The sequence below is a fragment of the Psittacula echo genome (assembly GCF_963264785.1).
Source record: "Psittacula echo genome assembly, chromosome: 5".
In the NCBI taxonomy this organism is placed as follows: Eukaryota; Metazoa; Chordata; class Aves; order Psittaciformes; family Psittacidae; genus Psittacula; species Psittacula echo.
This window is the reverse complement of record NC_137739.1, coordinates 83950677-83965450: the sequence shown is the minus strand read 5'-3', so window position 1 is coordinate 83965450 and position 14774 is coordinate 83950677. Positions and strand designations below refer to the sequence as shown.

The following is a 14774-nucleotide window of genomic DNA, read 5'->3' as shown; positions in this document are numbered from 1 at the left end:
ACCTCATCTGGCAAATACAAATGCAGTTTGTGTTTTTCTGCATTTGTTTTAATGCTCTTTGAGTAGTTCCAAACTGTACGTAGGCATTTCTTGGAGGTGTGCTTCTAGTGAACTTAATTATACAGTGTTGTGGATTGGCTGTGCTTTTAGGGCTTCTTCTGCATTACATATTCCATGTAGCTTAGTTTGCCGAAGTGTGTTACAAAATGAGGTACCTGTGCTGGCTGAAGGATCTGGTATAGCTGCAGGTACATTGGCATAGCTGTGCAGCTTCTACAGTTACTTTGGTGATACAGCCTGTATCCATATAAAGAGCACTGTTTACCAACATAAACATTATATCTGTGCAGGCATGAGGTATGAATGTAAGCTGCCAGGACAGCTATACCCATCCAGCAGAGATCAATGTTCCTTTCTGAAGTTCTTTTCTTTGCAACCCAGGTCAGACTAGCTGTGAAACTGTGGATTTTAACAGTCCTCCCAGTAAGAGGTTTCTGTTGGTTTTAGCACATTAGATGTTTCTCTTCTTGAGTGTTTTCATGGTCAGTCAGCCTCTAGTGACAGCAGTGATTCTGTTGCAAAATGAATAATTATATTTTAGGCTGGTGCCTGATAAACCCATCTGATGTGCTTCAGGCTTTCCTCTTCCTTTGCCTGTCAGGATGGATGACAAGATTTCCCCATGTAAATGAGAGAACATCTGCACCCCCTCCCCATGCAGTCTTTATCAAGGCTGATCTAATAGCCCAACTTACTGCTTGGCCTAAGCAAAGGTAATTGCTTGAAATGTATTGGCATCTTGAAAGGCGATGCATCTAGTCAAGAGCAGAAATGTCTCTATTGAATTTAAAAAGATAACAAGCAAGTGTTCCTGCTGAGTTTCCCTACCCGCTTGTGCCAATATTCTCTTCTCTTCCAGCTACAAAACATGTTTTCTCTTTCCTGTGTGCCAGAGAGAAGAAAGGTCCTACTCTGCCAAACAAGCAGTGTTCAGCACTCCCCTGCTTTTCATTGCTCTCCTTAGTGGTGGGAAGGCCTTTAGCGAAGAGACAGCTGGGCAGAGGACGTGGTGCCTCTGCTTTGGCCGAGCATGGTGCTGTTCAGACCAGTGCAGCACCATTGCCAACTGGCAGCAGTCGCAGAGGCTTGGGGTAGCCTGCTGCTCCTTTGATGACTGACAGGATCCTGGCGATTGCTATCTCCAGCTTTTTAGCATTGGCACACCCCAGAAATGGAGGGGAAAGGTGGAAATTGAAAAGCTTTATTAAATAGCAGCAGCTTTCCTGGGATGGAGCGGGAGGGGAAGAGGGAAGCACTAGATCAATAACTAGGACTTGCAGAGCAGAGGCTTTTAGCAGAAAGTTTTCTTAACCTTCCAGGGCAAGTACAAATTGAGCTCTGTGCTTGAGTGTTGTGCCCTGGGTCCCCTTCTTCCCACATAAGTACAGCAGCTTGACGGCGAGAAAAAGATCATTGGGAAAGATTCCTTGAGGCTGTTGATTGTGATGCAGGCTCTCCTTGGCTCTCCGCTGTAAGTAAATATAAATACCTAAGTTTAATACCTAAGTGGTGGCTGTGACAAGTGCTACAGTACTGATGTGCACTGACAAGTTGGAGGGGGAGCAGCAGCAGTGGACTTGAGGTGGCCTTTGCACGCCACATGGCCTTACAGCTCTGCTTTCTCTGAGCCGTCTTGTCCCCTGCTGAATTCAGCATTGAAGAAGTGCCTGTGAAGTGATGAAATGAGCTTTAGGGAGTTCAGGAGATGATGCAACTGCCTGCTCCTTATCAGGGAGGATGGAAAAGGCACACTAAAGAGTTAAGCAGTTGCTACTATTGCACTCCTTGAAAACAGAAGTGCAGAGATGAATTACTCAATGAAACCTCCCCACACACATATCATGATTTTAGGGATGTAGAATGGAAGCAACCAGCTGCTTCTTTAGTGAGTAGTGTGCCTTTTGTGTAGAACCTTGGCTACCGAGACAGTTTCAATATTTGTAGAATAAGACCTTTTAATCTTGCTGACATCTCCTGAACTCACAGGAGAGATGGAGTCCCTCAAATGACGGAAGTGTGTGTGTAGTGTGGAGAGATCACCAGAGACAGGGTTTTCTACAAACATATTGCACAAGTCAAGCAACTGTTCTGTGTAATCCAGGCTGGATCCCCTAAAGGGAAGGGGTAGGACCTTTCTTGCCTGCAGAAATGACATTTAAGTGTTTGTCGTTACCAAGAAAAGAGCAGCTTGCTATACTTACATGGCCTGTTTGGGCTTCAGACTTCCATAGGGAAGTTCAGAAGCTCCCACTCCTCAGACTTCACAGTGTTTATAGTTAGAGAAAGACGCCATTCAAACCTCTATTTCAGCACAGCATCTGTAAACAAACACAACTGCCAACTTCACAAAATGCTGACTTGCCACATCTAATGGCGTGGCTGTGTATTACTGAATCACTGTTGTAGTGGTGCTAAGAGCAAGCTTGACATTGGTTATGGTGAAGAGCCTCGAAGCTTGCTGTGACTGCTGGCAGTGGTTTTGGGCTGATAAAGTATGGTGCAATACAATATCTCTCCTAAATGAAAATACCACTCTATTAAAATAACCTCTTTGGAGGCTGTAGTGCAGTGTGGTGAATGCCTTGAAGATTAGTGGACTTCTACACCAGTGGTTCTTGAACCCCTGGCCATCAGTATGGCTGTTACACATAGCCTGCAAATAGGGAGCAGACCCAATGAAAGGGAACTGGTAAATTACCAAGTGCTGGTTTTAAGAGTGTCTGAGGGTTGGCAACAGTCTCTTGGCCTAGAAGCTGGAGAATCATGTTAGTGTAGGGTTCTTGTAATAAGTTGAATATTATAGCTAGAAGCTTAGAACTAGAAAGCGTAGACAATCCCGCTGGCAAAGAGTTGTGGTCACTCTGTGGTGTATTTCAGGCTGGCTTCTTTGGTTGAAATAGCTCAGTTACTTTTAATAAGATTTAGCAATGGAAACAAAAAGACAAGAAAAAAAATCCAAGAGGAATTAGCTGTGATCTATGGAGAATAATGCTTCCTGGCAGGCGTCTGACCCTCTTTGAAGAGAGGGACCTGCCGATGTTGAAGAAACTTTAATCTGTGGATAGAGTAGGGGGTCTTGCTAATGGATGCAATTGCCAGAGCCAGTCTGTATGACTGCATCAGATTGATTAGCTGGGCCCTGGTTACTGCTGCGAGTGGTGATTATGCCAGTACAGCTGCTTTCTCTTTTTATGTACTAATTACCACATGCACGGATGTCATCACCCTTAACACTGCATGGAGTTGTCCCATTAGCGTGGGAGTGGGAAGCAGCAGGGGAGGGGAGCTCTTCAGCATGACAAGCTGTTTGGAAGTGAATGGAGTGGAGTGATGAAGCAACTATTCTTACGCAGAAATGTTAAGCCATCTTGCCTTTGGGATTCTGCCCTCAGCCAATGTGTTTGCAGGTTGTCAGAACCAGACCTGTGTCCTTGGCAGCACTTTCCATGGGGTGCTATTTACTCAGCTGTAGCTGGCAGGTCTCCCCCCTTGGCATGGCTGGCTGGGGAGCGTGTGGGACAGTGGCTCTGCACACTCTACAGTGGAGGAGAGCTTGTGGCTATCCCAGGAAGGCAGCTTCTTGAGCTGTGATACCTTGTAATGCCATTCTCAGGAGGAGAGGAGCCATTTCTGACTTGCCAAAGAAGGATGTGATGGAAAACTCTTGCAGTTCTTGAGAGTTTTGGAATGCTTGTTTTATGAATTTATGCTTCCAGCTCTGGCAGACCCCTCCTTTTCTGCTCCTTCCTCCTCCTCCTCAAAATCCAGTCTTCCCATCAGAGTGCACCATGATCTCCATGGTAACAGGTGTTAGCATCATACATGGGTTTTTTTCCCCAGTTCTTTTTCTTCCATGGTAGAGATGGGTAAGATCTAGATAAACCTGCAAGGACACGTTCCTTCCATCCAAACACCAAGCTTCTCTGAATAGACTGACTGCTGAGTGATAGCCAGGGCAAAGAGTGATCAGCTTCTGTCATACAGAGAAACCCTGAAGGAAATTTTCTCCTTTAATGTGGTGGCTTCCTCAGAGGAGAGTTAAATTGTATTACTGATGACAGGACGTAATGTAGCTGTTGTTTTGCTCTGATTTACTTTGCATTATGATGGTCAAGATGAAGGTTCTGGGTACTAGCTTTTGGAGGGCATGCAGCTAAGTGGTTTCTGCCTCAGACTTCAGGTTAAACTGTCAAACACAAGATGTGGGGTGAGCAGTAGAACTACAGAGGAAAAACAGTTCCCATTTGTTGTGGTAGCTGATAAGTTCCACCCACAAGAATTGTAATTATTACTTCAGGCCACCTCAGTAGTGCAGAAGTGGTTGACCTGCATTCCCATCTACCTTTATTTATCCTGTTCTTCCAGCACATCCTCATTCCATTTCCTGCTTCTTGGTCCAGCACCATCCTCTTTTCTGGGGAGTCTGAAAAACATGTTTTGTGATGGATGGATGGTTACTTACCGTTAAAAACTAACGTAAAACACATCTTTAACCTGGGACTTATCCCATTGAAACTCTAGATTTGAAGTCTGTGTTACCTGCAGTGATTAGAGGTTTAAACCCTGCATCCATTTCTGCAGAAATTCTGTTAATGATTTGGACTTGTAAATGCAGTCTTCAGGCCTGCCCTTCTGAAGCCATGATGTTCTGGTGGCCCGGTCCATTGACACAGCTAGTCCCTGTTCCTGATAGCCAAACTTATTCACTACCCCACTTCCTACTTCCTATGCCTTTGTTTTCATAGTCTACATGTGTCATATTTTCTAGCTAAATAGTGTTGTCAATATACCGAGTTCTGGTTGCTGGATGTCAGGGTGCAGGAAAGCATTGTGCTGTACAAAAGACATTAGCTTCTTGGAGAAGGACAGTATCTATGTAGATATAATGCTCCACTTCAATGTTCTTGCTTTTCAAGCTCATACGCTTTGGAAACCAAGCTCGTGCAGACCCGAGAGCAGAGTTTGCTCTTGGTCCTTTTTGCACAGGGTTTCCATTCAGCTGTATTACTGCAGCTTGCAGCTGTGCTAACTACCTACAGTCTTAGCAGTCTTCAGCATCTTACCTTACTGCAGGTAAAATGGATGGTGCTGGAAGGGGACCTGAACTGAGGGGTTTTGATGTTCTTCCATGCTCTGTTGTTGTGGGGTTGGCCCAACTCTGAAATGTTGTCAGGAGGCTGTTTTAAGTGTTTAAAAAGGAGAGAATTGCGTATTATTTTTGCATAAAGCTTGGCTTAGAAACAATAAACCTTTGATGCTGAAAGCCCCTGTGTACTTGCTAGATTCCTGTTCCCACACTAATGAGTGAAGATGAAAGGTGAAGGCCAGAAGAGCCCCAGCTGTCCTGCCTGCTTTCTAATGACTATACCACTTGTCCCCATCACTTTGCTTAATTAGTATGAACAGGACTCTGCAGCCCACTGAGTGACATGCAGATTCTCCTGGGGGAAGAATTTCTTCTCTTCCACAGCTGTGTGCCAGTCAGTCTATTAAACACTTAGGGACACATGTATGTGCGTTTCTAGCTTACTCTCACTGCTGGATTCATGGTTTCTTGCAACATCCTGTAAAGTGTTGTGGTCTTCTTGGCTAGCCTGTACTGCTGCAGGAAGACTGAACATTTGCTTGAGCCTCCTTGGCTCTCCTGTCTTGTGTTGTCCTGTCAAGTAATCTCCTGTTTTTGTTTCAGAGAGTTTTCAACGTTCTGTACCCAATGCCTGCCGACCAGAGAAGACATGTCAGCATCAACTCTGCTCGCTGGCTGCCTGAGCCGGGCCTGGGATTGGCATATGGCACCAACAAAGGGGACCTGGTGATTTGCCGACCAGAGTAAGTGCTTTATGTGGAGATGCAACTGCTTTGGCTGTTCTGTTCTTAGGGCAGCGTGGATAAGATGGCTTTTCACTGCCTGAGACATTTCACTTGAGAGACCCAGGAAACCCAGCTCCTAATGGTCTTTTTGGACTGCCACAGGGTTTACCAGAATCTCTTACAATCAGTTTGTTTTGTTGAGTATGAACTTCTGAGGCTCCTTGAAGTGCATCTCTTCAGCTCATTTTATTTCCCATGTGTTCCTCGTTCTGGATCCTTTGCTTCAAATGTGTCTCAGTTTCTGAATTTATGGACTTCTAAAAGTTTCCAATGGGAACAGCAAATTTGAGCTGTTAGTGATACACTTGTTTTGCTCAGCTTTCATGGACCACTTGGAGTCCACCAACCAGGTTGAAAGCTGCTGACCTGCAGTTATCGAGTGCTTGTTGACAGTATTCAAGCATGAGATTGTATGAACTGCAAAGATTTTTGTCATGATTATGAGCAAGCCAGTGAATTGTTTTGGTTCTCACTTAAAAGTGCAGCGGTGTGACGTGTAGACTTGAGCTCTCTTTTATTTGTACAGCACCATGAAAGGTGTAACTGACCCTTTGTAAACTTGCAATTAAACACAAGCTAATTTAGATGTAGTGTGGCACAGATGATGACTGAGCAGTGTTCCTGGGAAGTCTGCACCATACTTTGTTGAGACCCTTCTCTCCATTGTGTTGTGCAGATGCTTGTTTTGGAGCAGTGTTTCTTTCATGCTGCAGGGACACTTCAGAGTTTTCTCTGCTTCAGTTATTTACCTTGGTATTCTTTTTGGGTTATGTTTCACTTGTTGAAGTTCTTTGTAACTTAAAAGCTGGCAGCTAAAACCTTGCAGCACTGCTGGGGGTCTTACCACATGCATGTGGACTCCATCTGTTGTGCGTGAGATCAGGCATGTGGTGCTTGAAGAGGCTCATATGGGCAATGTAGAGCCGCTCTCTTAAATCAGAATGAATATATACAATTGTAATAGTGACTAACTCAGTACAGCCTTCTAGTGAAATCTGTGGTTGGAATTCAGATTGGACCAATTTCAGTCATACAGAATGCCAGCGCTCTTCAAACAGCCGCCTTGTTCTCTTGAACATAATCTTTCATCAAGGCCTTATTTATACATGAAGTTCTACAAGATATTATTATGGAATAAGCTATAATCACTCTTCCAGGATAAGTGGCTTTCTTCTAGAACAGTTGCTGTACTTTCAAAGCAGAATTATTCAGGAATAATGGCTCTCCTCACCAACTCCAAAGTAATTCTAAGTTTTTGTCAGTATAGAGAAGTGATAAGATCTAGTCTACTGATTCTGGCTCATGAGATGAACTTGGATGAGACCCAAGGGAAATGAAGTCTCCCTGAGGATGGATGCTTTGAACGCTGCAGAGTCGAGCTAGGTCTGACTGTTGTGGCTTGCCACACCTACATTAGGTATCCATTCTGGTGCTCGCAGTAGCCCTAAGCTAAGTGACATGTCTATGTGGCACCTCACTAATTAAAGACACAACAGGTACACTTTCGTGGTATGTTATAGAAACAGTGTCAGTCCTTCTTCAGCATCTCTGTGGAACCTTCTTAGCACACCATCTTGCTAGGGCACTCTTCTATCTCCATACTTCTATTCCAACAACAATCATGCAATCATTCCAACAAAACCAAACTTTTTGTATATGAATGTGAAACAAGGTGGCTGTAGAGGTGGGAGATTTCTTGGTGGTTTGACAGAAATGCTTCAACAGGTTTCCTGCCGGTGGTTTGAAGTGACTGATGCTTCTGGTGCAGACCTCACTTGTGCTAAGGACACCTCATATGTTCTGTTCTTGACCGCACCATTTGGTAGATCAGCAACAGCTAGGATGACTTGCAAACCTCTGCATGAAGGTGTAGATACTCACCAAGCTGAATAATGTTTGCATAGAGGGTCTAATATCAAAACACGAGTGAGTGAGGCTGCATCAGAGCAGAAGTGGCTTCTGGCGGTGATGTCTGCCACGTATCTACTTGGAAGATCCTCAGAGAAGGGAAAAATCTTAACATGTAGATGCACCCCAGTAGCTCTTGGCTTAATAGACTTGGTTTGAGGTTGGCATATTTGTTGACTTCAACTTGAGAAATGAGGGAGAAAGATGAAAAACACTGGTGTAGCTTGCATACACAGTAATGCAGAGGAAGAGAAATACTGAAGAAAGGATTCAGCAATTGATAGAGTACTGTATGGGGGCTAGGCTGGCAAACAGCAGGGATCAAGAAAACACTGTACTGCTGAAAGCACCCCCACTGTTCTAATTTGGCAAAGAAAATGGGGGTCAGTAGCAAACAATGGAGAGGGTTATAATTCCATGGGTCTTTACTCCCATGCACACTGGAGGCATTTGAAACCGAGTACTACAGGGATCACATAAACAGGTTGAAATAGCAGCTGTGCCTCAAATACAGGGAAAATGGGATGAGTAGTCTGCAAGCACAAGCTGACCAGAAAAAGGCATAACTTGCTCCATGGGCTCATAATGAGAAGCTGTACAAGTAGTCCTTCCAGAGTTGTAAAGAAGCAGTAGTTAAAATCAGCTGGTTTGGGCTACATTGATAAGTTGGGGTAGCCCTGATGACAGCTGTCGTTGCAGATGGAAATGGGGAAGGTCAGGTTATGTTGGCAATCCATGATGTGAACTTGGTACGCAGATTTATTTGGTATATTTTGAAGGAAAGGAAAATTAAACCCATGAAAAGTGAAATCAAATGCATTGTGATGTGGCTAAGGTGGACTATAGCAGATTGGTCTTTGAGAATGAAATGTGTTTTTTATAATTAAAGGGTCAACTAAGGACTTGCTCCAGGTCTAGTACCTCTGTGTTTTAGTAAGTAGGTAGTTCTCATGTTGGAACTAGAGAAAATCTAGTTAATTTGTAAAGAATTAGGATTAGAATAAGATCTGGTAGAGAGCAGGTAAAGGCCTGGCTAAAGGAAAGAATACAGTACAACTGAGAGCTGGACTCTGTCACAAAAGACGTCATTAATGGACTTCCTTAAGAACCTGTTCTGAGGTTGGTTATTCATACTATTTACACTAATACCTTGTAAGGGTGTACTGGATAAATTTGCAGAGGATGTGACATTAAGCCTTGTCATTGTGGAGAAGGATCAGAGTATTGCACAAGAATTGGATTGCCTTGAAAGTGACTGGAGCTATAGAAATAAGAACTTACTAGTACAAAGTGCACTTAGTGACTAATAACACTGAGCTGAGTAGTTAAAATGACAGAGGAGGAGAAAGACCCGAGGTTTTAGTTGATTGTAGGTGATTAAGCCATCAATATATGAGGCTATAAAAACAAAAAGATTAGTGCTAGGATGAGACACAGGATGCTTAACAGCAGAGATGGCAAAATGTTAGTATCACTGTAGGAAACACTATGTACATAAGCTGGAACAGTTTAGAATTTATATATCCGTATTCAGAACTGATCTTGAACTGGTCGAGGGAGGAGAAATAGCTGCTAGTGGGGTCAGTGGAGCACTTTTAGCTTAGAAAACCTGCAGCTTGGGGTCTTTAGCAGGGCTGAAAAGGAGGGGGTTATATAGCCAGCCATAAATCTCCAGGCAAAGAGAACTATCTAAATATATATACTTTTTATTCGAGAACAGAGAGGCATAAACTGGCTGTGTCTGCAAACCAGAGGAAGGTACTGACCAGCTGATTTCTGCAGTAGCCGGTACAGTGGTTGGGTGGGTGCAAAAGGCTTAGCTGTTTGGAGATGCAGCTTGGCTGGCTTGCAGGGAGACAAGTGTATGACTTGAATACTTGTGACTGAGGGTGGAACTGGACTGCTGAGCTGTGAGGCAGTTCTCGGTATTTTAAACCCAAGATCCATGTCTAAACAGGTGTTGACAAGTTGGTTCTCCGAGCTGTTGTGCTGTAGGGAGGTGAGGTGGTGACAGCAGTGCTCATCCACACTTGGAAATGCACCTAATGGGCCTGAAAGAAGCTTGTGAGAGACTGGCATTCATAAGCCAGTACAGTAGCTATGAGGATAGAATAAATATTAGCAAAAGAGAGAACCCTGGCAGGGTTGTATTGTGGTGAGTAAAGGAGTCCTTAGGCTTCCTTAGATTTTGGGGTGACTCCTGACTTACTGAATTGTGCTATTTGCGTGATTAAATTGGAAGAAACTTGTAATGTAACATCGGGAAAGTTTCTCCCTTCCCAAACACTCAAAGGCCAACCGACTTGTTTATTAATATATTTGAATATGCAGTATTAGATACAGACTTGCATTGAAAACTCAGAGATCTCAATGTCAGTGAATAAATACTATTCCGAGTAAGCATAATGAACAGCGAAGGTGGTGGAGCAGATGTTCAACAGTGTCTGCCTGTCCTACGTATGTTCTTGTCTTTTGCTTGTTTAGCTGCTGGTTTCACTTGCTTGCAAATAAATAAACTGTTCATCTTGGAGCAGGTCTCTATGGCCTGTTTAACATTTTGCCTACTTGTCCTGCTGAGTTACTGCCCTTTTGAGGAACAGTCTGTGTGAAAGAAGCCAGGAGACTGGTTCCTGTTGCACAGGACCCCAGCTTTTGGAAGCAACTTGCTCTGCAAGTGGCCAACAGGACAAGCAGTTTACTTTCCATACGTTTGATCGTTCATTTTTGTTTGAAAAAGTCATCAGCCACCATGTAAGATAGGGAGCCACTGGGAGAAGGTTCATGGAAGTGACCACTGGGGACAGAGCACAAAGTGCAGGAAGCTGATTTGAAGGAAGGCATCTGCAAGTCCTGAATATTCATGGAGTAATGCATGGAATTCAGTAGATCACAGGCAGTGTAAGTGTCTTCAGGGGATGCTTCATGCTTGTCTTGTTGCTTTTTGACCAGTTGTAGTGTGATGCTAGGCTGAAGCAAGGGTACTCAGGTCTGAGATTCCTGCTGATGAGAGGTTTTGTCCTCCTATGTGGATTGAAAACAGATTGCAGACTGTCTGAGGTTGTGACAGCCTGTTCCTTTTTTGAGGGTCCTGTAGTTCACTCTTGTAATGATTCAGTGTGCAGATGGTTGCCAACTGATAGACTTGCATACGTATTAGATCATGAGCCTGCTCTCTTAAAGCTTGCACATGGATTCACATTAACACATGATAGTCTGGGCTTTTTGGATGAGTTTCAATGAGTTTGTGTTCAGTCCAGAAGTGTGGTATTGAAAGGCTCAGAGGCTGCCATGTTTTAAAGAGTGGGCACCATTGAGCTAAATCAAGACCCTAAATTCGTGACAGCGATGTTTATTGGGAGATCCTAAAGGAATCCCTTTAGGCACACCACTTGAGGTAGTGTGCTCCACTTGTCAAACAAAATGAACTACCATCTGCTACTCACTGTGGCTTGGAGATCTGTCATGGGAGATAGTACAGAGCACTGTGAATTCCCTCCACTCTTGTGCTATCCTGCAGCACGCTGACTTTTCTGTGTCCTGCTCATGGCTACTTGCCCCCACCACATGCTGCCTGACATCCTCTGTGACTGTGACCAATTCCAGTGCTTGCTGAGGTTTTGTGCATCTTTCTTGGCTCTGTATAGTTCAAGGTTTGATTCAGTTCCTGAATCTTTGGATTTAGCAGCATGGATTGAAATCCACAGTGTCTTGTACAGTAGAATCACCTCATACCCACCTCATAGCCACCCCATGAGGAGCCCATTCTGGAAGGGCTCAGTGCTCATGTGCTTCTGAAAATACTAATCCAAAAACTTGTGTGTTCTGAGAAACCATTTGAAACCAATGCTTGATTTCAAAACCAAGCACTGAAAACACCTTGTCTAGGGCTAGCTGTGTAATGCAGGCATCCACAGGAGAGGAGGGATTTCTTCAACAGGCTGAGCCTCTGGTAATGGAATTAAAATACTCCCTGAGCATCTGGTTCAGAGGCAGCATCCCTTGGAATTCTCTCTTTGGGAAGTAGGTGTGGAGAGTCTCAGACTGATTCAGTGCTATGCAGTGTGCATATTTTAATTCTTCGTGGTGAGAACTGCCTCTAATGTGAAATTATTCTGGGAAAAGTCTTTTCACAATAAATTCCTATGCCTATTTCTAAATTCCTATTCCTTCACAATGAATTCCTCTTTTTATCCTATGTAATTCTCTTCGCAATGAATTCCTGTTGCAGCAGGTCATTGCAATTGTTTGTCCATACCAATCCTGTTTTTTTCCCCTCCCCTTGAGAACTGCATATCCTCTCATCTAGTAAGGGGGACAATATGTCTGTATCTAGTTATCCATGTCGGTAAAGAGATGGTAATCTATCCAGCTGTGTCTCTGCTGGCTGGCTCCATTAGGCTCTTCAGCCTCTAGCAATGATGCCCCCCAGCAGCACCAGCTCTGGTGCATTGTTTGCCTTTTAAGAATAGCTTCTGGAGGATGAAGTAAACAACGAGACAGAAGGAGGAGCTGTCTTCCTTCATGTGTAACCGAGGGATATTAGCAACCCTGCAGAGGGAATGTTCTCACAACTGTTAACTGGGGTGGCTGGAGAGCCTGGTAATGTCTGAGTCCTTCCTGCAAATGGCCTTTTGAAAGGCAGCATCTGCACAGTGAGTGGCCTTTGACCGTGGGCTGAGTAACTGAATGCATGCCCTGGACTTTTAGCCACAAGATACATTGAATTTTCTAAATGAGAGGAAAAGATGATTTTCATTGATAGAAGGACTGAAAAAGGGGGAGATGGCCAATTCTGCACTAAAGATGCATCCTGAAAGCTTGTATTTGAATTTTGTTATTTGTACATTTAAGAAAAAACTGAAATGAATTATTTCCAACTTGTGCAGGGACACCCAAGTATCCAAAGTGCCAAGAGGCTCAGTCATTGCAGATGCAGAAGTAGAATGGTAATATAGAGGCTTGGAATAGTATTTCCATTCTGATATTGTTTTTCATTCTATTTCTGTTTCTGTTTCTCTATGTGAATCTGATATCCAGGGTGAATGATGGCATTAGGTGGGAGATGCCTTCATAAAATTCCACTTAATATGTCTATGAATCCTAGAGAAATTTTGAGAGCTGCTTGAAGTTTTCAGTTATTAGCAAGTTCATTTCCCTCACCCAGTTCTTCAGGATATGCTGAAGCACTGACTAGTTAGTGACATTTATTTTCCACCATGAGAAGGGAAACTTGTCACAGAGCTCTGTGTTAAAGAAACTTTGCCCACTACTTTCCACTTTGTGTACTGTGTCACCAGGCTTCTGCAGCTCCTTACTGGTTCTTGGATTGGGCAAGAGCATGGCCATGGACTCTAAAAACAGTTACCAAATGCTTCACTTAAATGTATTCACATCACACCTGCCGCCTTTTCTTCCTTCCTTTTTTTCTAATTCTATCTACAAAAGCAATTAAATTTCATGCTATCATTTAACTTACTGCCTACTGCATGTAGCTCACTCTTTCATTGTTTCATATCTCTTCTTTTTTCCCTTTGTTATATTACTGCCTTTAAGGATAAAAGCTAGGCTTAGGAGAAAGTAATTGTCAATTTAAGGATGGCTTTCTTTTCAAAGAATGCTGCTAAGGTGGTTTTTTTGGCCTTTTGTCGCTTCCTGGGTTTGTTGTAATTAAAAATCAGGTGTGAATGGCTCAAAAATTAACTTATTTTCTTCTTCTTTTATGTCTATAATATTCTTAATGAGTACAATTAGCTGCTCTGTCCGGCTTCCTTTCGTACTCCCTAATTGCATAAGTACCCTTGGATATTTCTTAAGTGGAGACTTCAGAGAGAAAATTCAGCCTCTTGTCTGCTTTGAGTCTCCATTGATTTTTGCCCTCAGCCTCACTGATGAACAGACCTTTTTTAATTCTAGGACCATTTTCGTCATGTTTATTTTTAGCTTGTCTGTCCCCTCCTTGGCACTCCCTTCTGCTCTCTTAAAACCTCTCTTTTCTCGGCAGGTCTATACTAGACCTTCCTTCTTCAGTTGTTTACTCGCTTGGCTTTCCAATAAGATCATCTTTAATTTTCTGGTCTTTGATCCACTTTATTTGTGGAGTTTCATTTCTTGTCCCTTATGCCTGTGTTTTCCAGCAGGACTGTATTGAAGCCGGCTAGCAAATAGCCATTATTTTCTTCATTTTCTTTCCCTCAGTCTGCCTGCTTCTGTGAATGGTCTCAGCTCAATGTCTACAAACTGTCATTGGAATAATAATTGTGGATTTGGGGTTTTTGTCAACTTTTGTCCTTTTTTTCTTGTTTTGCTTCTTATTTTGCTTTCTTTCAGAGCAGGTTTCCCCTGTGTGCCAAACAGAACACTTTTTAGTTGGCTAATATCAAAGCTGCTGAAGATTGAAAATATAAAACTTGGCTTGCCCTGTGGATCTCGTTGAGATTAGACCAAGCCAAGATCTTGGTTCTGGAGCTTGGCAGCTTTGCGTGTGCACATCACAATGTTCTGTTAAAAAAAAGAAAGCATTTATTATGCTTGCTGATTTTAAACATTTATTTTGAAGTTGATTCCTCCCATTCTAAATGCATTTCCCTTGTTTAGTTTGTTGGCGTAAGATCTACAAAACAAGCCTACTTGGAGGTTGCTTTTGAATCAACGTGAATGCTAGCTCCTACTAGAATGCTAATGGAAGTTCAAAGATGACTAAAGAGTGACTTTGGCTCTCAAGACTTGGAGCAGTTTAAGATGTTTAAGGCCTTAGAAGGCTTAAGTAATTTGCTCTCCCCTGTAGGCTCCTAACATCTTAAATTGTCTAAACCACTGGGAGAGCTGATAGATCATAAACAGCTTAAGATATTCTGCAGGTTCAGAGTTTATTTGGAATACAGTCTGGCTGTAATCACTTAAAGCAATTAACAAGCATTTAGGTTTTTAGAAGACTT

The 14774-nt window shown here is 43.1% G+C and overlaps 1 protein-coding gene across 7 annotated transcripts in view; it reads left to right on the top strand.

The window, feature by feature from the left end:
* AMBRA1 (autophagy and beclin 1 regulator 1) overlaps positions 1–14774 on the top strand; it is a 133426-nt gene that overhangs the window by 98877 nt on the left and 19775 nt on the right. For all 7 annotated transcript variants that reach the window (XM_080617551.1, XM_080617549.1, XM_080617547.1 and 4 more), the window contains one exon: positions 5750–5889. In XM_080617551.1, the coding sequence (XP_080473677.1) occupies positions 5750–5889 (140 nt within the window). The remainder of the gene's footprint in view (positions 1–5749; positions 5890–14774) is intronic.